The sequence below is a fragment of the Osmerus mordax genome, chromosome 22 (genome assembly GCF_038355195.1).
Source record: "Osmerus mordax isolate fOsmMor3 chromosome 22, fOsmMor3.pri, whole genome shotgun sequence".
Taxonomy (NCBI): Eukaryota; Metazoa; Chordata; class Actinopteri; order Osmeriformes; family Osmeridae; genus Osmerus; species Osmerus mordax.
The window spans coordinates 10,890,076-10,908,980 of record NC_090071.1 but is presented as its reverse complement, the minus strand read 5'-3'; the positions used below and the strand labels follow the sequence as shown (position 1 = coordinate 10,908,980).

Genomic DNA, 18,905 nt, shown 5'->3' with positions numbered 1-18,905 from the left:
GAGAACAGCATCAACAGGATTTGAAAAGAGCCCTCAGGAACCAATTTAGTCACCAGACTGGAGCCAAAAGATCAATGTGTGTGTGAATGTGTGTGTGTCTTACCCACAAATGTTTCCACTTTACCAGGCTAAAGCAAACTCACTCACACACACACACACACACACACACACACGCGTGCCCTGTGTTCTGGTTAGTTTGTGCCTTCCGTCAACCTGACGTCCCAACTGTTAAATTATATCACCTGATCAAGACCACAATTGCTGCTCCGAAATCTGCTGTTTATAATAAGAACTAATGAGGGACAGCTGTGCATAGTTTCAGATCTTTCTCTCCCTTTCTCTTTTTGTCTTATCTTTCGTTCTCTGTCGCTCCGTCTCTCTTTTGCTCTACAAAGGTGCCTGGGTGCCATCTACTGGTCAGGTATGACCACAAGGAAACACCGCATCCATCCAGGTTTTGAGAAGGACGCGAGGAGCCGCCACGCCTGCTTCCTAACCAAACCCTGTTTCATGCTCTTCCTGTTGCCCCGTTGCCATCGCCTCCTGAGAGGATGATAACATTAGGGCAGCGTCTGGAATGCACAATTTTACTTTCAGTAGGCTACACAGGTCTACTGTTGTATGAAGGTAAACAATAGGGAGATACTATTTCGTAATTTAACCGTGCCAGGAACTGGCCCAGACAGGTTTGCACCGGTCCGCAATTGTAGCTAAGGCGGTTGACGCCTCTTTCACTGCAAAAGTGAGTGGTGGGTCACAGGGTCAGACTGGCCGTCGGGAGAGTCGGGAGATTTCCCGAATGGCCGGTCAAACGGCCGCGGCATATTGCAAAATATATATATATATACAATAATAATACACGGTCGTGGGCCGTTTTTCATTCCAGACCTGCGTCATACTAGTCAAAAAAGCATGCTCGCATACTACAAAATGATCTGTAGGAGGACATCCTGGTATTTTGGCGTAGGCCTACCTAGATAAAAAAAGATTTATGTCCTATGTTGGTAGAATGAGTTAGTCCACTTCCACATGACATTTTTGCGACTGGATTTGCAGATGAGTTTATGCTGATGAGCTGACTTCCTATATCATTTTTTGTCTGACTGAAGCAGTAGCAGAGTTTATGATTAAAGGTGGTGTCTGTCTTGGATGAATATCCCTGCCTGTAGCGTGAAGTCAGACTGTGTATCTGCCATAAACAGGCTCCATCAACAGAGGCTATAGTTGTATGTCCCTTTTGGATAAGAATGCAAGCTAAGTGAATACATGTTAATGTTCCACATTACATTTGTCCATACATCCTATACATCCTAATGTAGATTATATATAATGTATGGTACAGACTACCACTGAGTCTATATGGTACTACAAGTATACTCTCGTTTTCCACCGTCACCATAAGAGAAGTCTCAGGGAGGCTGAAAAAAAAACCACTGACTAACTTCTGAAAGACAGTTTATTTCAATACAAAAGAAATTGAGAAATACCAAGGCAATGAAAGTCATTCAAAAGGTAAATCAGATATAAAACCATACAATATTATTGATAATTTAAAAATACAAAATAAAGAAGGATTAAAAGATGTGAAATACCCCCAGTATATATGAAGCAAACAATTTTTATATAATTAACCTGATCCAGCAAATAGATCTGAGTTGTGGCCAAAGACTGTGAGAACCAACATCACAAGAAGAGTGCAGCACTGAGGACCCTAATTTGCGTTACCCTTGGGGGGCTTTTTAGCACGTGGCACCAGGAACATGGATCCGTCAGAGGCCTGCTGGAGGGAGTAAAGACTTGGGGAGTATGGCTGCCCTTCCTCATCCCTCAGTTTGCTAAAAACCTCCAGATAGAGGCTGCCCAGCTGCACCCTAAGCCCCTTCAGGGAGCTCTCTCTCTGGGCACGCTGCCCCAGCAGACGGACCCTTTCACTCTGGAGCTCCTCCATCTCCTCCTCTAAACCGCTGATGGATGCCATCTTACGTTTGCGGCAGTTCTGGGCTGCCACCTTGTTCTTTCCCCGCCTCCTGATGTCCCGGATCAGAACCAGCTGTGATTCGTTAAGCTGGTGACGTGTCATCAGTTCATTGTAGTCATCAACAGGAAGGTTAATAATACTGTCTACAGCAAAGGGGATAGACAAAGCCCTGGCTCGCTGCTCATCACGAGACATACAGCCCCGCCCCCTGGATCTGGAGGACTTTCTGGACTTGGTGAGACGCTCAGCATGGCCACGGACGTCTGTGAGGGGATTGGTGTCTGGAGAGGAGGGGCCTGATGACGAAAGGGAAGAGCCAAAAGATGATTGGTGGAGCATGCTGTGGGATGTCTTTTCCCCATGTAGTGATTGGCTGTGGCTGGGATTTGTAACCATCTCCTCTGTTTCTGATTCACTGAAGCCCCAGGAGCCGTCATCCTGATTGGATGCCCCAGATGAGCTTGTGTCTATCCACACTGCAGAATCTGGAGACTCACCATGTGGATGGCAGAGGAAGTTTTCAGCAAAGTCAAGGTCCTCCCAGTTAGGGGGTGATACGTCCTCCAGGTTAGGGGGTGATAGGTCCTCCAGGTTAGGGGGTGATACGTCCTCCAGGTTAGGGGGTGATAGGTCCTCCAGGTTAGGGGGACACAGGTCCTCCAGGTTAGGGGGTGATACGTCCTCCAGGTTAAGGGGTGATAGGTCCTCCAGGTTAGGGGGTGATAGGTCCTCCAGGTTAGGGGGTGATAGGTCCTCCAGGTTAGGGGGTGATAGGTCCTCCAGGTTAGGGGGTGATAGGTCCTCCAGGTTAGGGGGTGATAGGTCCTCCAGGTTAGGGGGTGATAGGTCCTCCAGGTTAGGGGGTGATAGGTCCTCCAGGTTAGGGGGTGATAGGTCCTCCAGGTTAGGGGGTGATAGGTCCTCCAGGGGAAAGGGACACAGGTCTTCCAGGGGAGAGGGACACAGGTCTTCCAGGGCAGGATCAGATAGGTCCCCCAGCAGAGGGTGAGCCAGGTCCTTCAAGGGAGGGTGGGCCATGTTCTTTAGGGGCCGGGATGACAAGTCCTCCAGGGGAGTGTGACACAGGTTGTCAAGCAGAGGGTGAGACAGGTCCTCCAGTGGAGAGTGAGAGGGATAGGGGATGTTGTGGGATGGCAGGGGACTGGGAAGGAGGGGTGTAGCTGTGGCAGGGTAGTTTAGGTGGCAGTACTGGCTGTAGTGTTCCTCCTCCACCACTACGGGCAGACTGCTGTAGTTCTTCTCTCCTACAAGACTGCTTTGCTCCAGGATCTCTGATACCTGCATACTGAGGTTGTGGAGCTCTGGGTGAGATAGCAGCTCCAGCCAGACCTGCTCTGCCTCCACACTGCCTGAGGGGGACTGGGCGGCTGAGGGGGGCGATCGGACCTGGAGGGGTTTTAGGAGGGGTGAATGTTGGGATTGGGGAGCAGGAGAGACTGGGAGAGGTGACGGAGCAGGTGTAGGGAGGCAGGACGGGACAGGTGGAGGGAGGCAGGACGGGGCAGGTGTAGGGAGGCAGGGAAGGGCAGGTGGAGGGAGGCAGGACGGGGCAGGTGGAGGGAGGCAGGGAAGGGCAGGTGTAGGGAGGCAGGGAAGGGCAGGTGGAGGGAGGCAGGACGGGGCAGGTGGAGGGAGGCAGGACGGGGCAGGTGGAGGGAGGCAGGATGGGGCAGGTGGAGGGAGGCAGGACGGGGCAGGTGGAGGGAGGCAGGACGGGGCAGGTGGAGGGACAGAGGAGAGGGAATGTTTAGACAGTTTTGGGGACGCACTTTGAGGAGTCAGCAGCGCTGACAGCATTGGGTTCTGGGTAACAGGTGAGGGCCGGGGCATGGGCAGGGCTGGGGGGTTGACCACAGGGGAGGGGACCTAAAAAAGAGGGAAGAAGAGAGGAGAGGGAGGTAGGGAAGGAGGGTGAGAAATACATTTTAGTATATTACAGAAAAAGTTAAATAAATACATTTAGAGTCATTTCCTATGGACAGCACAAAAAAACATAGAAAGTATGACCAACACGCAGAAGAAAATTGCTTCTTCAATGTTGAACAAACCAACGGTATGATACGATAACATCAGTTTGTCTGTTGGTAGGTAATTTTCTATTCTTGGCTATCTCTTAAGGTATAAGATCCCAGGCGCCAGAAACATGATAGGATGTCGGTACAAAGTCATTTCCTGCACGCACACCTCTCCATTATCTTATCAACCAACTGAACATAGTTTATGTATGGTGCCAAACAAAACAGACTCCCAAAACTTGTTTATTTGACTTAATCAGATGAATGATACACTATTACACTATCACAACATATAAGATGAATGATCCATTTACATTTACATTTAGCAGACGCTCTTATCCAGAGTGACTTACAGTAAGTACAGGGACATTCCCCCGAGGCAAGTAGGGTGAAGTGCCTTGCCCAAGGACACAACGTCATTTGGTTGGCATAGCCGGGAATCGAACTAGCAACCTTCTGATTACTAGCCCGATTCCCTAACCACTCAGCCATCTGACTCCCACACTGATCCATACACTGTACAATATTTCTGTCTCTATGGGAGAATGGCTGTTCCGTGGACAGCATGTTGGTAATTACAACCATATAAAACGTGAATGATTTAAGTGTGTGTGTGTCTCACCTGCATGTTCTCATCCAGAGGAAAACTGTCCTCCAGCAGCTGCATGCACTCAGCGAACGACAGAGTCTCCTCCTCCATCTCACACAGCATGGGGTCCTATCACACACACACACACGTACACACACGTACACATTGCTGAATTAGACTCAACATCTCAGGCAGGGTTCTCCAGGCACCGTGTACGTGAGTGACATCATCAGTCTGTGTTGGTCTGACCTTGTGGGTGGAGCCATGGTCTCCATTAGCATCGTCCTCACTAGGCAACGTGAGCGGGAGGGGCGTCAGCTCCCCCGTCTCTTCGTCCAGATGCAGGCCCCGGCGACGCCCCTCCTCCTTCTCCTCCTCCCTCTGCCGGAGGTCCTCCTCCTCCCGTTGCCTCCGGCGCTGTAGCGACGCCTCCTTCTGGCGCAGGCGCCGGTCGAAGACTTCTCGGCCCGCCCCCAGGTCTACGTCCTGCCTCCAGAGGATGTCCACCAGCTCCATCTCCTGGAGGGGGGGAGGGGGGGTGGAAGGGTTCAAACACTAATGATACATCAGCCTGAGAGGCTTCCAATACAGAATCTGCCATTAGACTAAGAAACTGTCCTCTAAGTCTGAGAGCAAGTACTCAGTACTGTATCCCGCCATGTTCTAGTACATCCTCAAGTGTTGTCGCAAACCACCTCTACTACTCTGGTAGACTGCTGCAGTGTTTTTGGCTCACAACCTGCAGGATAGTGGGTGGGTGTTTTTTTTTTCTTCTCATTGACCCCCGTGACCAATGAGGTAGAATGTGTGTGTGTGTGTTTGTGTGACACTGTGACCAGCGAGATTTGTGTGGAATGTGGAAGCTGGCAGTCAGGATGAAAGGAGCAGAGCTAACCTTGACTCCTGCTCCATGAACTTACTGAACCCTCGCTTTCCTCACCACACCTCACTACGCCCCTTTTCCACTCCATTTCTTTCTCCCTTTCTTTCCTCCTCCACCCCACCCCCACCCCCACCACCACCTCTCTCCTCCTCTGTCTGCCGTTGGAGTGCTTGGTATGCTGTATATGGCCATGGTGAATAGGTTCCAGTGATATAATTCGGATCCTGGCAGAGCAGCATGTGACCTGTCATATAACAGCAGACATGGGCGGCCAGGGCTGTTGGTGAACTTCTCTGTTTACAGACACTATAGAGGGAGATATTCACCCTCTCTATCGCTTCCTAAATCCCACTCTATCCCTCCCTCTTTCTTTCACTGTCCTTCTCTCGCTGTCCCTCACTCTGTTTCTGATCCCACTCAGCAGGAATACCTGCTTACCTGGGCGTGGGTATTGGCGAACAAAGGCTACAGGTGGCTGTGCTAGGGGTGTGTGAGAAAGTTGCGTGAGAATAGCTGGGCCGTGTGGGTGTAATGACAGACAGCTGAAAGCTGATTGGTTCAAAGTGTTATCTCATTCTGGCTTTCACCTCAGCCCCAGAAAAACTCAAGCATGCACACATACACGCCTCCCTCAGTTTTACACATCCATCATGTAAACACACCTTTCGGAGTGAAAGGTTGGATAAGTGTATCTGGCAGGTGTCTTTGGGTCCGGGTGAAGGGTGATTAGTGTCAACCTACATAAAACAATTTAATGAATACATAAAAACCATGTATACCAGTATAATATGACAGATATTGGTTGTGGTACTATGGTCAGTCTCAGATGTTATTAATATGTAACAGCTTTCAATCTGTGGGGATTATGTGACATTTTAATACAAAATCTGAAGAAAGTCACTGTTCCTACACAAGCACCCCACGCCTCCCTTTCACTCTCACCCACATATTTGGGCAGGGTTCCAAAACACAAAGGTACCATTGTGTCTAAGCCTGTATACAGTACTTTTACAAATATTACACGTGTTATTAAATTAAGGTTGTTATTATTTATTTTGTAATCTAATGTCAATATTTTGTTCCTAACCTACAAAGTGGATTAAATACTCAAACCGGGACGGGGGCCGTCCCTGAGCCGAGGGGGCTCCAGACATACGACCAAGAACGTCTCAAGGATTTGAGCCCTATACAAATAACATACACACAAATATCGAAGGACTTCATAGGCTCGGGACTACACCGTTAAGCTCGAAGGCAACGCTTTTGTTAACCGGTTGATTTTAGGCCCGCTGCTCCAACTGGAATCTTGAGAGCCCGGAAAGCTGCGAGGAAGGGACTTGCGAATGGGTTTCTCTAACCAGACCTCGAGAGGCTACCGTGACTAAGCAGAATTTGACCAGTCTCGAGCGTGCAGCACGAAATCAGAATCCATGGTCCTGAACAGGATTTGCTATGAGAGAATTATGTTCCTTCTTAAATTATATCGTGGCGGCATAGCCTACAGTCTTCAAATAGGCCTTGCCATTCCCTCTAAACTGTCATCTATTTAGTTCAAAATAAATGTATAATACAAATACATTTATGCATTTAGCAGAAAATAACAATATGGTATTCAATATGAGGGGATTATTTTGTTTTTGTTAGTCTAGAGTAGGTACAATATCTGGCTAGATACGTTTTAGTGTTGTTACAACGTGCAGGAGGACAATTTATCACAACGAGAAAGCTATATTACCTATATGTATATAAGCTAGCTGTGTGATTCCCTGGCTCATATCTATATCTCTCAATCGTTAGACCTACCTGAAGACCAAGATCCTCTAACAGGTCACCATCCAGCATCTCTGTACCAGTCATCCAGTCGTAGCTGGTCCTAAAACGACAAGCGTCACGAGTCTCGGAACCACTAAATTAACCTTACAGGCACAAAATCTTCCTAGTCCGACTTACAACTTCTGAAGTGAAGGAAAGTATGAGTTCTGGAGAGAAACCAGAACCAAGCCACCACAGACCCCCACCCTTATCGAACCCCCTCTGTTACGGAGTGAAGGGCCCTGCCCACATGCGGCAGCCAGTCAAGGGCGATCTGAAGGCGGAGAGGGGAACGCCCCCGTCGCCAATCTCCTCTGTATCGTCAAGCTATCTTCGTTTTCAGGATGTATTCCTGCCATCCAGTGGTGTATTGCGGTTACTACAAGGCTGACATCTTAACTTATTTTACAACACAGAAGAGATTGTGTACACACAGACAGCATCTGTAGGTGGCATTAAACTCTGTATAACTCGAGACAACTATCAACTCGGCAGCAAACGTCCCTCCGTATGCCTGCGCTAAGGTATCCTATACTTCTCAGCGTGAGGAATACAAGATGTTATGCGAGAGCGTGTGAAGTGGTTGAAATGCGTGAGACTTGAGAGCCAAGTTTGAATGAATTAATGTGATATGAATTCCCATCTCTTCCATCTTCTTTCCAGTTTTCCCCCTCTCTGCCCGTCCTCTCATATATTTCTTTCTACTTTTTTATGTCCCCCTCAGCTTAATCTTTTCACTTATCTTAAAAAACAACATGTAGCCAAACACTCAGCCTCAACCTTATTTGAACAGGATGTATTTACATTTATGCATTTAGCAGACACTTTTATCCAAAGCGACTTCCAAGAGAGAGCTTTACAAAAGAGCATAGGTCACTGATCATAACAACGAGATAGCCCCAAACATTGCGAGCAGCCAAAACATGAAGCATACATTGTGGAAAACCAAATAAGTGCCAAAGGGAAGAACCATAAGAGCATGCAGTTAAACAAGTTACAATTGAACAACATGAAACTCCCCACAACAGTGCAAGAGTGTACCTATAGAAAAAACAATCAACAGTAAAAATATTTCACAGCGAGTAGCGAGTCTGCTATTTCCCCCATAGAGAGTGGTGCAGAGAAGACTAGCAGAAAAGGTCTGGCTCTGAGTGCTCAGCTCCGTACAGCACTCTGTCCTCCAGATACTCAGTGCATGACACTTGAGGGTTTAGGTTGGTTGAGGGGCAGTTCTATGGGCATATGTGAAGCCCTCTGTGACATGCTTGCGTGTAAAAAGGGCTATACAAATACATTTGATTTGATTTGATGACACGACTGGGCTATGACCTGCTGCTGCTCACCAGCCAAGGAGCCATCCACCCATCGATTAACCAAACCACATACTCATCCATCCACCCATCTATCTATCCAATCAATCCATCCGTTCTCTAATCTTAGTAGACTCTGACCGTAATTCTCAGACACAACATGCTCTTAAAGATGACAGACTGCTACACGCACAGAGAAGCATACACGGGAACCTGAGATGTGGCCCTGTGCCACCCCCTACCCCCTCCCTCCTCCTTCTCTGAATGACCCGGCTAGGTTGGTCTTTGATGATAGAGCAGATAAATCGACCTGTTTCCCCCTTTGTAACCAGATCCCGACACACACCCGACACACACCGTTAAACTGGTTCCCTGTTGGTAAGGCTGCTAGATCAGAGGCTAAGGAAGGACTCTGGGACTGGCCTGGATTACTGATACACAACTGTATGTGTGCGGAAAGAGGGAGAGAGTGTTGGGCGGAAGGGGAGGGGGTGAGAAAGGGGGCTGGAGTAGGAATACGAGTGAGACACCCTGTGTGTGTGTGTCTGTGTAGGGTGGTACCTTCTGCCTTAAACCTCTACATTACACTACACCGTGAGGAGCGACAAGTCATATGCAAACTCCAGAGAAAGACTAGACTAGTTTCCACTATAGCCATCTCCACCATAGAGGAAGAACATGAACACATACTGTATCTCCACCATAGAGACAGAACATAGAGTATGTCTCGACCCTCCGCAATAGATGGAGACATACAACATTCATTCAAGCATTTTCCCATACTATATTTCTATATATTCCTACACTTTTACAGTTGAGATCAATCCCTGCCCCGCGGTCTATAATGTCATCACTAAGGGACAGACTAGCTGCAGCAGAAACATGCCAAGGGGATTCTACATTCCTGACTAGAATAGACTCCATCACACAGCATGCTCATGTCACCACAGGAGATGAACCAAAATGTTAAAATAACTATCATTAAGGCAGGCATGCAGGTGGATGGACAGACAGGTGGATGGTCTTCAGGTCTAAACCTGAATCTTACAGCTGCCTATACTTGTTTTTTGACAATTGCATGTCTGCTCAGTGTCCACCAGGGGGCAATGTAGGCCTAGCCTGACCACACAATGTAATCGTAACATTAAGGAATCAACCTTATTAATCTATCTATACCTTATAAATGTATGTCCCTCAATTTCATACAATATGTTATGAATGACAGGACCAGTAGGTGGCTCTACTCCTGAAAAGTAACTGCATATTTTTGTACCATGGTTGACGTTCAACTTCAGCATTCATTTCCAGGATAACAATTGTAGAAATAGAACGGATATGCTGCCCCTAATATCCTATCAGACACACTGTGGCCAGTCTTTTACAAACATGGGTCTTCAGCAGTATGTTGGACAGCCCAAAACGGGTTGTTAAGAACATGTACACTATGTGACCAGACAGACAGACCTCATGAGCAAACACAATAGCAAGCACAGACTCTACTGGCATATCATAGGACACACACACACACACGCACACACACACACACACTGTAAAACAACCACACACCTGTTTTCGTCATGGAGCTTCCATTACTCGGGTGCCTTTTCTATATATACCCTACCAGTATTAACTGGGAGAGTCTTGCTGCTGGGGTGACACAGATGGCTTCCCTCTGGTCTGGTGTCATGTGAGTGGCTTGAAGAGTCTTATGTTTAAAATAACATTTGTACAACCATGACAGGCCAGGTGGCTTTGACAGGCTGGGGAGAGACCACTGCAGCGTCTTCGCCAGTTCTTAACATCAGTAATTATATTTGAGACCTTACCTAAGCTTTTCTAATATTTATACCATGATTGACGGATCAATTATAGGACATTCGAAGCTTCTTATTCGAGGTCATTCATTACCTGTCTTGATTGCAAATTCTATCCACCTGGTGGCGCAAAACTCTCGCGTCTGTCCTTGACCAAACTGCTTCCTGTTTCAGAAACGTTTATTCAGTCTCATCTTATGATTTTGTTTTATCTCGTTAACTACGCATCTGAATTAAGTAAAGTTATAAGTAAGTAAGTAAATAAGTAAAGTTAAAATATGTCAAGTCTTAAGTCGAGTATCATATTAGGTGCATTCGACTTCATGCAGCGCCGGCGTCGCCTGCAGCCCGGCTGACTTGAAGCAGCCAATGGCATTCTCAACTCCAAGGCAGCTCTTACGTCACATTCGGCAGGGCGGGACAGTGCTCCATCTTTTATAACGAGGTCGTTTAAGGACATCACAGGAGTAAATGAGTAGTGTCTGAACTTTGGACTAGTCATTGAGTCAAAGTCGGATCATTTCCTAGAGAGCGGGTTGACCAGGGAACACATACTGACAGTAGCCTACATTTTGTGAATGCTAAAATAGTCGTTGGGATGAAGCGACATCTCGTATGACGTGGAAGACTAGTCGACCTCATACCAGCCTACTTCCTTATATCAGCCTACTTCCTCTTATATCATGACGTGATGTGACCTTACCTTTACAATCCGCTGGGATCCTTATTGCCTACATATACACAATAAAGACATCTTAAGGAATTTAAATCCCCTTCATATAAAGGGGTTCATACAACCTATTATGAACATTATGCTTGTCAATTTGTGTTGTGGTTTATTATGTGGTGTAAGTAGAGTAACTGCAGACATGTAATTCACCCTACTTCCTTGACTGAGGCAAACACAAAGACACAAACAATAATTCACAACTTTATTTCTCTCTTTTTTCAGATACCATAGCTACCATTTTTGTGCATACCACTGCAGGTCCCAAAGCCAGTAGTGGAATAGGACCGGCTCCATCAGTAGTCAAATAAATTAAACTCTCAACAGTTCCTGTTAAACCAGGGAATACAGTGTCCATTCTTCCAGGAAACAGACCTCAACCTTCGGTTACCACCACAACCATCTCTTATCCCAGCTAACTGATCCAACATGGAGGATGCTGATCAATAGGACGGATGCAGCATCTCTGCTGAATCAGGGGTCCATTTTGAACATGTTATTAGTTAGATAGTTGCCCCTACATGCCATGACTGGAAGAAGTCATTCTGGCCAGTAAAGATTGATTATTGTTGATTACTGATGTACAGATTCTCAAGAAAGAAAAAAAAAAACAGCAAACGCAGTACTAAAATCACATTGAACTTAAATAATGAGTCATCAGGTGGTTTTATGACGTGGCAGATTTGAGGTATCCCACCAAGTCTTGCCGTTCACCCTTCTTCTTGATGCCAGCGAAGATCATCTTGGTTCCAGGAATGTATTTCTTGGGATTCTCCAGATACTCCATCAAGGTATCGGTCTCCCAGGTGATGCCTGTAGGACAGCACAGCGAGTCAAGTTAAAGACATCGTTCTTTGTATGTTGGCTGGAAGTGGTCATGGCTGGTCCATGGAGGATTCAGGCTGGCTTACCTTTACTCTTGTTGGCGTCTGTGTACGAGTAGCCCTCAGCCTGGCCCGTCTTGCGCCCAAACAGCCCCCAAAGGTTGGGCCCCACTTTGTGTTTCCCCCCCTCCTCCACGGTGTGGCACTGAGCGCACTTCTGGACAAAAGCCTTCTTACCCTTTCCGATGTCTCCCATGATGACCTGCCCAGGGAGAGGGAGGAAAAACACATACGTTTATTGTCTGTGTGTAAGACAGGGGTGGGTGTATGTGAGTGTCAGTGCATGGGAGAGAGAGAGAGTTATGGTTTGAGGATGTTATCCTCAAACTTGATGGAGCTTCACCACAGAGCTCACACAGTAGCTGGTGGCTAAAGGGACATTAACGTCTCCTCAACAGTAGAGCTTGGACTATCTAGATCTATGAGAGGACCCACTTGTCTAAACGAGTCAAGTTAGTAGCCTTGCCCGACCAAAAGCCAATCTTGGACTAAGGATGGTTTTAATTGGTTTCCACTACGAAGTAAATCAGTACCTGTTTTATGATTAAGCCTGTGATAAAACGCTGATAAGGTAGCCAGCTTGCTACACTGTAATAAGCTTAAGAGCGTAGAGGTGCTGGGCGGTCAACTAACTCTCCAGCTAGTAGCAGCCTAATACGCTGATATCTGTGGAGCCGGCGCTATGATGGCTGGCTGGCTGGCATTCTCCATCAAGGGCAAACGAAACAGTTACACAGATATACCCAACAGGCACATATGTTAACCATCAGAGTGAAAGGCAATGCCCACTTATTCAAGGTTAGTGAGATGTAGAGCGGGAAAGGCATCTATATGCCGCCACATTTTTAATCACATCCCCGGTCTAGGTTAGCTAACCAGCTATCCAAGTTCTGACTATACAGTACCATATAGCCTACTGTCACGACTGTCACAGTCGTGACAGTAGGCAACTGTACTACTGTACCTACTGTCACACTGATCAAGCCAGCTACAAGCCATCGTAAAAATTGCATGTAGTCTGTCAAATGAAGATACATTTCGACAACATGAGTGACACAATAAGTCAGGGAAGAGCATGAACGAGCGCATCTGTCGTATCCTATGTAACAATAGCATAGCTACCGTAGAGAAGCTTTACGCAATCCATTGCTATTCTTCAAAGGACACACGATACTGTTACCCAGCTAACGCTCTCCCCTTTACAGAAACAACCCTACTGGCAATATACTCTTAAATCACAATAGAGAAAATATTATCTACCTTTGATTACAGTCTGATTCTTTAAAATTCCGCGAGACAGGGACAGTTATCCTTCCACTGCTATCACCGGCCTGTAGATCGGTTCTGCGGTCGGAGAGAAGGTCACATCACTTTAGAGGCACCGGCATTTGACGTCACTGCCTAGGCGTTACCCAATCACGTGCAGTCTTTCGCCGAATCTCGAATTGGTCCTGTCTCCACATTCCGCATCCTCTTCATGCCGATGCATCTGCCAACCCTTTTAAGGACATCATATAAGGATTTAAATCACCAAGCCACAAATTATTTGTGTGAATATACATGTGTATATTCAGAGTACAAAGAAGACTAGTTTGTTATTTTTCCAACCGGTGGTTTGACTTGCTGACACGTCTTATTGCCAACGAAATTGCTCTTATGACACCTAATCACAGCCTGGCAAGATTGATTATTTAGGAACAATTGTCTGAAAATTACGAAAAACTAAATGACATGTCTGGGCGAGTCATAACCTACCAAGGGGGTTTGGATAACATTGCAGTTTAGCTGAGGACACTGTGCTCTGTGTCGTGTTACAGAAACATGTTCTTAAAGCAATTATTTTTTGGGCGGGTGCCTGTCAAGATCACCTGCCAGCATCTGACGTCATCCTACACCAGTCTGACGTGAGTCAGCTGACGGAGCCTGCCCATGGAACCTCTCTACGGCTAGAATATAACGCCAGTGGTCCCCGCCTATTGAATATGATGATATTTATCATCATGTGGGCACAATCATACTTTCCAACACCTTAGTCGGCAATCCCCCCCTCCCATATTGGGTAGGTAAATGATGTTATAACAAGCCTTGTTACAAGGGAACTATATCGCCCATCATGTAACTGTGGGTCTTACTTAGTGGGCGGTATCAACGCCACATTATGTCCAGATTACTTGCGGTCCAGTGTTTCATAACCCCGCGATCACCATCGTCATCATCACAATGACACTCTCGCCATACATTGACCACAGAGCTGAAAAAGTGAATTAGCGATTGACAACTGAAACTGAGGTGAACTCACATCACTTGACTCACCCAGCGCAAATCTTCCGTGTACCGTTGCCAGGGCAATTCGTGTTTACACTACAGCCAAGTTATAACGTTTACATTTATTAATTTAGCAGACGCTTTTATCCAAAGCGACTTCCAAGAGAGATTTTTTACAAAAAGTGCATAGGTAAATGATCATAAACAACTAGATACAACGACATCATAGCTCTTTTCATATGTATTTTATATCACCTTAATTTAAATTAAGATTACTAGGTTAACGTATAGCCTAGTCCTATGTTTGGGGTGCGTTATGGTAGGCTACGTTAAATCTGACGACAGTTGTGTGAAGGGGGATAAATATCAATGACCTGGCAACCCACATAGCTACCCAACAAAAATGGACGACTACTCCAGCAAACAGCCTCAAGCAGAAAACCTCGACGATCCTCCAAATAGCCGACTCTTTCTCGTAACTAGTCGGTCTGTCTCAGAGGATGTTATACGTGATCATTTCTCTGTCTTCGGTGATATACAGGGGATATGGGTAGTGAAAGACAAGCAAACTAAAGAATCAAAGGGGGTCTCCTACGTAAAATTTGCCAAATCGTCGCAGGCATGCGGGGCCATGGAGGAGATGCACGGGAAAACGCTACAGGAAGGAACAAAACCAATCAAGGTTCGCCAGCTTCTAATTAATGCTTCGTTTAGTCTTGCGTCTGGCTAACTAGCTGTTTACTAGAGCGCAACTAGTTCTTCTATGCATGCTGCGCCGACTTAGCACTGTGGCTAACTATCTATAGCTAACGAGTGTCTTCTGTTTCAGGTGTTCATCGCTCAGTCCCGGTCATCAGGGCGCCACCGAGACGTAGAAGATGAGGAGCTCACGAGGATCTTCGTGATGATCCCCAAGACTTTCTCCGAGGAAGACCTAAAGGACACGTTCAAGGTAGCTACTGGTACCACAACCAGATACATTGAGTAGTGAAGCAAATAGGTCAACCCTGTGTTGGTATGGCTCTGGGTACTGTTATTCATTATCATACTTCATTTTATGTCTTAACCTGGTTGTTGCTTTGGACTTCACAGGAAATCATGTCATATGTCTGTATTGGTATGTTTTCCCCAAGCATAGTCTTTTGTCCTTAGTAGGTAACCCTAACTCTAGTACACAGGGGTTGTCCAGACATTGCAGTATATTGCCATACTAGTTGACACTATTGTTCTCCTACCTGCAGGATTATGGAGACATTGAATACTGTGTCATCATTAAAAACAAGAGCACGGGTGAGAGTAAGGGGTTGGGCTATGTCCGCTACCACAAGCCCTCACAGGCCGCCGTAGCCATAGAGAACTGTGACCGAGGTAAGGGACCTTCTCTCACATGTACACAACTTAATAAAAAATGGATACAGTCATTTATGGTGCAGCCTACAGTCATGCAGTAGTGTTTCTGGCCCAGCCTACAATTATACAGTAGTGTTTATGCCCAGCCTACAGTCATACAGTAGTGTTTCTGGCCCAGCCTACAGTCATACAGTAGTGTTTCTGACCCAGCCTACAGTCATAAAGTAGTGTTTCTGACCCAGCCTACAGTCATACAGTAGTGTTTCTGACCCAGCCTACAGTCATACAGTAGTGTTTCTGTCCCAGCCTACAGTCATACAGTAGTGTTTCTGGCCCAGCCTACAGTCATACAGTAGTGTTTCTGGCCCAGCCTACAGAGCGATCCTGGCCGAGCCTCGCAGCAGAACCTCAGGGCCGGAGGTTGACTACAGTAGTGGCTCAAGATCTGACCACATGACCAGCGGAGACCTGACCATGAACACATACCCCTTTGCTTCCTGTAAGTGTATCACACACACACACACACACACACACACTCAAAGAGGATGCATCGGGGCCTGCATGTGTGAGTGTGTGTGTGTGTTCCTCCCCAGCTGACCCTGGCAGCTACGGAGGTGACTACAGGAGCAGTGACATCATCACACGTTGCCTGATGGTGTCATCCAGGGCGGCGCTGACTCAGGAGCAGATCTACAGCCTGTTTGACCTGATCCCTGGGATGGACTACTGTGAGCTGCAGAGAGACACCTATGGACTCAGCAAAGGTAGATCACACCCTTTAACGAGTAATCACACACACATACTAGCCCACATACTTAAAATGACCTATTGTCATTTGACCCCTCCAGGCCACGCCGTGATTCGCTACAACAACTTGGGTTCAGCTGTGTATGCCAAGGAGAAGCTGAACGGATTCGAGTACCCCCCCGGCAACCGTCTGGGAGTCACACACATTGACGACGGAGAGGACAGGACCAGGTATCCTTGGAAACCCCAGATACACTCATAGATTAGCTGCAGTAAAAAAAAAAAATCATCCCAGCCAACCCGTGCTCTTGTCTTTCTTCCTCTCTCTCACCTTCCCACTCTCAATCTCCTTCAGTCCAGTGGGGAAGATGGCCATGCAGTTCGTGGCGGCCCAGATGATGTCGTCCGTGTGGAACAACCCCAGCAACCAGCAGCTGAAGAGTGGCTCTGTAAGACCGGCACAGCCTGTCAGATTAGTGAGGGAGGGAGGGAGGGAGGAAGATTGTCTTTCCAGCATGGTCTCTAATCATGTGACCACCGTGTGTGTGTCTGTGTCCCAGAGTTACCAACCATGCCCGGCGCCGCGCGTGCAGACGGACGTTACGCTGCCGTCCCTCAAGAAGCTGGCGCCCTCCGACAGCCGGGTCAAAGAGCGCCTCTTCGTGGTGTTCAGCCCCGCCCCTCTGCCCGTGGATGTACTGGAGGATGTCTTCTGGTAACCACGGCAACCTCTCTTCTCGTTCTTTCTCTCGGCCCCCCCCTTTTCCCTTGCTCTGGAAATAACAGATCCTGTGTGTGTGTGTGTGTGTGTGTGTGTGTGTGTGTGTGTGTGTGTGTGTGTGTGTGTGTGTGTGTGTGTGTGTGTGTGTGTGTGTGTGTGTGTGTGTGTGTGTGTGTGTGTGTGTGTGTGTGTGTGTGTGTGTGTGTGTGTGTGTGTGTGTGTGTGTGTGTGTGTGTGTGTGTGTGTGTGTGTGTGTGTGTGTGTGTGTGTGTGTGTGTGTGTGTGTGTGTGTGTGTGTGTGTGTGTGTGTGTGTGTGTGTAGCCGGTTCGGCTCCCTAGTGGAGGTGCACCTGGTGCCAGGGAGGAAGGTGGGCTACATGAAGTATGCTGAGAAACAGAGTGCGGACGACGCCATGGCGATGCTGCACGGGCGCGTTGTGAACGGCGTGAGGATGAAGGTGATGCTGGCGGACCCGCCCAGGGAAGAGTCCCACAAGCGCCCCCGTACCTACTAGTCCAGCCGTGAGTACTCTTGAGTGTGTGTGTGGGTGGTTGGAGGGTGTGTATCTGTGTGGAGGGTATGTTTTTGTGGTTGGAGGGTGTGTGTGTGTGTGTGTGGCAAGTCCCTCTTTATGGTCTTTACCTGCGTTGGAGCTCACATGAACTATTGGACCTGAGTGGTGAGTTCATGTCTGCAGGATGACCCGTCAAACTGCACTACCTCACACTAGTCTAGCAGCAGCAGGCTAACAGTTAGCTGCTCTAGCCCACTTTAGCCTGGCTGAAAGGCTAACTGTTACCTTCTGTATCCTGACCAATTCTAGCCTGCAGGCTAACTCCATCAGGACACGGTTGAGCTTTTTCACAGCTGTCCTGTTTTTGTTTCTGCAGAGACGGTCACATGACCAAGGACGGACATGACTGGACAGACACGCTGACTGGACACGACCACAAACACACGACCGTACCACGACCACTGGACCGACCCAACTTCGACCCGACCCTGACTGCTGTACCTCTGTGTCTCTAACCTCTAACCGTCTCCTAGCCTCACCTAATCCTGGAGGATGTCTGTATTGTCGGAGGTACAATATGATTTGTTATTAGAATGGGTTCATTGGAAGCTGGAATGGTGGTTGTGAAAAAATTTGAGTTGCCTAATAAAACTTCTGAGTTGGAGATTTGTTCAGTTTTTTTTCTCAAATCACAGATCATTTGTACACACATCTTTGGATGTGAATAAAATGAAGAATCATATTTCAACTTGCCATATCTTACCACCAATCAGCGTAAAGTACAGCGCTTCATTTCAAATGTGTTCCTGTATGTGTTAGTGTTGAGTGAAAATCTACCTGTCTTGAAACTAAGCCCCATACACACTATCACCCCAGCCTGTAATCCTAATCCCTCGCTCCTGCTGTTAGCCCTGGGAGACCCCGACAGCACCTCAGCTCCTCCTGCGAAGGAGATGCTGCAGTTGGTTACTGTGTGCCTCCTTTGTCCTACACCTGTCCTTGTTTAGGTCTAAGTCTTTCGTTTCCATGTAGTGTTTGTGTGTTTTGAATGGAAACTTGCTACTATCAGCAAGGTCAAGGGTTAAAATCAGGGTTATGACCTTATCTCAGTATAGCCTGAGGTCACAAGCCATGTGACCTAGGTCAAAGTAGATCCTCATGGTAGGAGGGTTGGGGTTAAACCCTGATGCCCCCCCCCCCACACACACACACTGCAGGGGAAATATGTGAATGTAACCAAGCTTGGGTAACTAAAGGCTACATACAAATAAATA

General features: G+C 47.3%; 3 protein-coding genes across 3 annotated transcripts; 1 reads left to right on the top strand and 2 right to left on the bottom strand.

Moving 5' to 3' along the window:
• Positions 1-1,440: 1,440 nt before the first annotated feature.
• LOC136966018 (nuclear factor erythroid 2-related factor 2-like) lies at positions 1,441-7,496 on the bottom strand. Its single transcript, XM_067260360.1, has 4 exons — positions 7,290-7,496; positions 4,853-5,122; positions 4,637-4,732; positions 1,441-3,865 (listed from the first exon to the last, which is right to left on the bottom strand). Exons 1-4 carry the CDS (start codon positions 7,341-7,343, stop codon positions 1,712-1,714), a joined length of 2,574 nt encoding a protein of 857 aa, XP_067116461.1. The 5' UTR covers positions 7,344-7,496; the 3' UTR covers positions 1,441-1,711.
• Positions 7,497-11,340: 3,844 nt separating this feature from the next.
• On the bottom strand, positions 11,341-13,446 carry cycsb (cytochrome c, somatic b). The gene is made up of 3 exons (XM_067260312.1): positions 13,294-13,446; positions 12,061-12,235; positions 11,341-11,962 (listed from the first exon to the last, which is right to left on the bottom strand). Exons 2-3 carry the CDS (start codon positions 12,227-12,229, stop codon positions 11,817-11,819), a joined length of 315 nt encoding a protein of 104 aa, XP_067116413.1. The 5' UTR covers positions 12,230-12,235; positions 13,294-13,446; the 3' UTR covers positions 11,341-11,816.
• A 1,255-nt stretch (positions 13,447-14,701) lies between these two features.
• Positions 14,702-18,295, top strand: rbm45 (RNA binding motif protein 45). Its single transcript, XM_067260554.1, has 10 exons — positions 14,702-14,980; positions 15,128-15,250; positions 15,540-15,666; positions 16,019-16,147; positions 16,242-16,412; positions 16,497-16,626; positions 16,751-16,844; positions 16,956-17,110; positions 17,439-17,638; positions 18,008-18,295. Exons 1-9 carry the CDS (start codon positions 14,702-14,704, stop codon positions 17,629-17,631), a joined length of 1,401 nt encoding a protein of 466 aa, XP_067116655.1. The 3' UTR covers positions 17,632-17,638; positions 18,008-18,295.
• Positions 18,296-18,905: the final 610 nt, after the last annotated feature.

Excerpts from the sequence above, each read along its gene's own strand:
- cycsb (XM_067260312.1), bottom strand. The coding sequence starts at position 12,229 with ATGGGAGACATCGGAAAGGGTAAGAAGGCTTTTGTCCAGAAGTGCGCT. Across the intron at positions 11,963-12,060 it reads AGACGCCAACAAGAGTAAAG|GCATCACCTGGGAGACCGAT; the intron begins GTAAGCCAGCCT and ends GCTGTCCTACAG.
- LOC136966018 (XM_067260360.1), bottom strand. The coding sequence starts at position 7,343 with ATGACTGGTACAGAGATGCTGGATGGTGACCTGTTAGAGGATCTTGGT. Across the intron at positions 5,123-7,289 it reads TAGAGGATCTTGGTCTTCAG|GAGATGGAGCTGGTGGACAT; the intron begins GTAGGTCTAACG and ends CCCCCCCTCCAG. Across the intron at positions 4,733-4,852 it reads ACCATGGCTCCACCCACAAG|GACCCCATGCTGTGTGAGAT; the intron begins GTCAGACCAACA and ends TGTGTGTGATAG.
- rbm45 (XM_067260554.1), top strand. The coding sequence starts at position 14,702 with ATGGACGACTACTCCAGCAAACAGCCTCAAGCAGAAAACCTCGACGAT. Across the intron at positions 16,148-16,241 it reads CACATACCCCTTTGCTTCCT|CTGACCCTGGCAGCTACGGA; the intron begins GTAAGTGTATCA and ends GTTCCTCCCCAG. Across the intron at positions 16,845-16,955 it reads AGCAGCTGAAGAGTGGCTCT|AGTTACCAACCATGCCCGGC; the intron begins GTAAGACCGGCA and ends TCTGTGTCCCAG.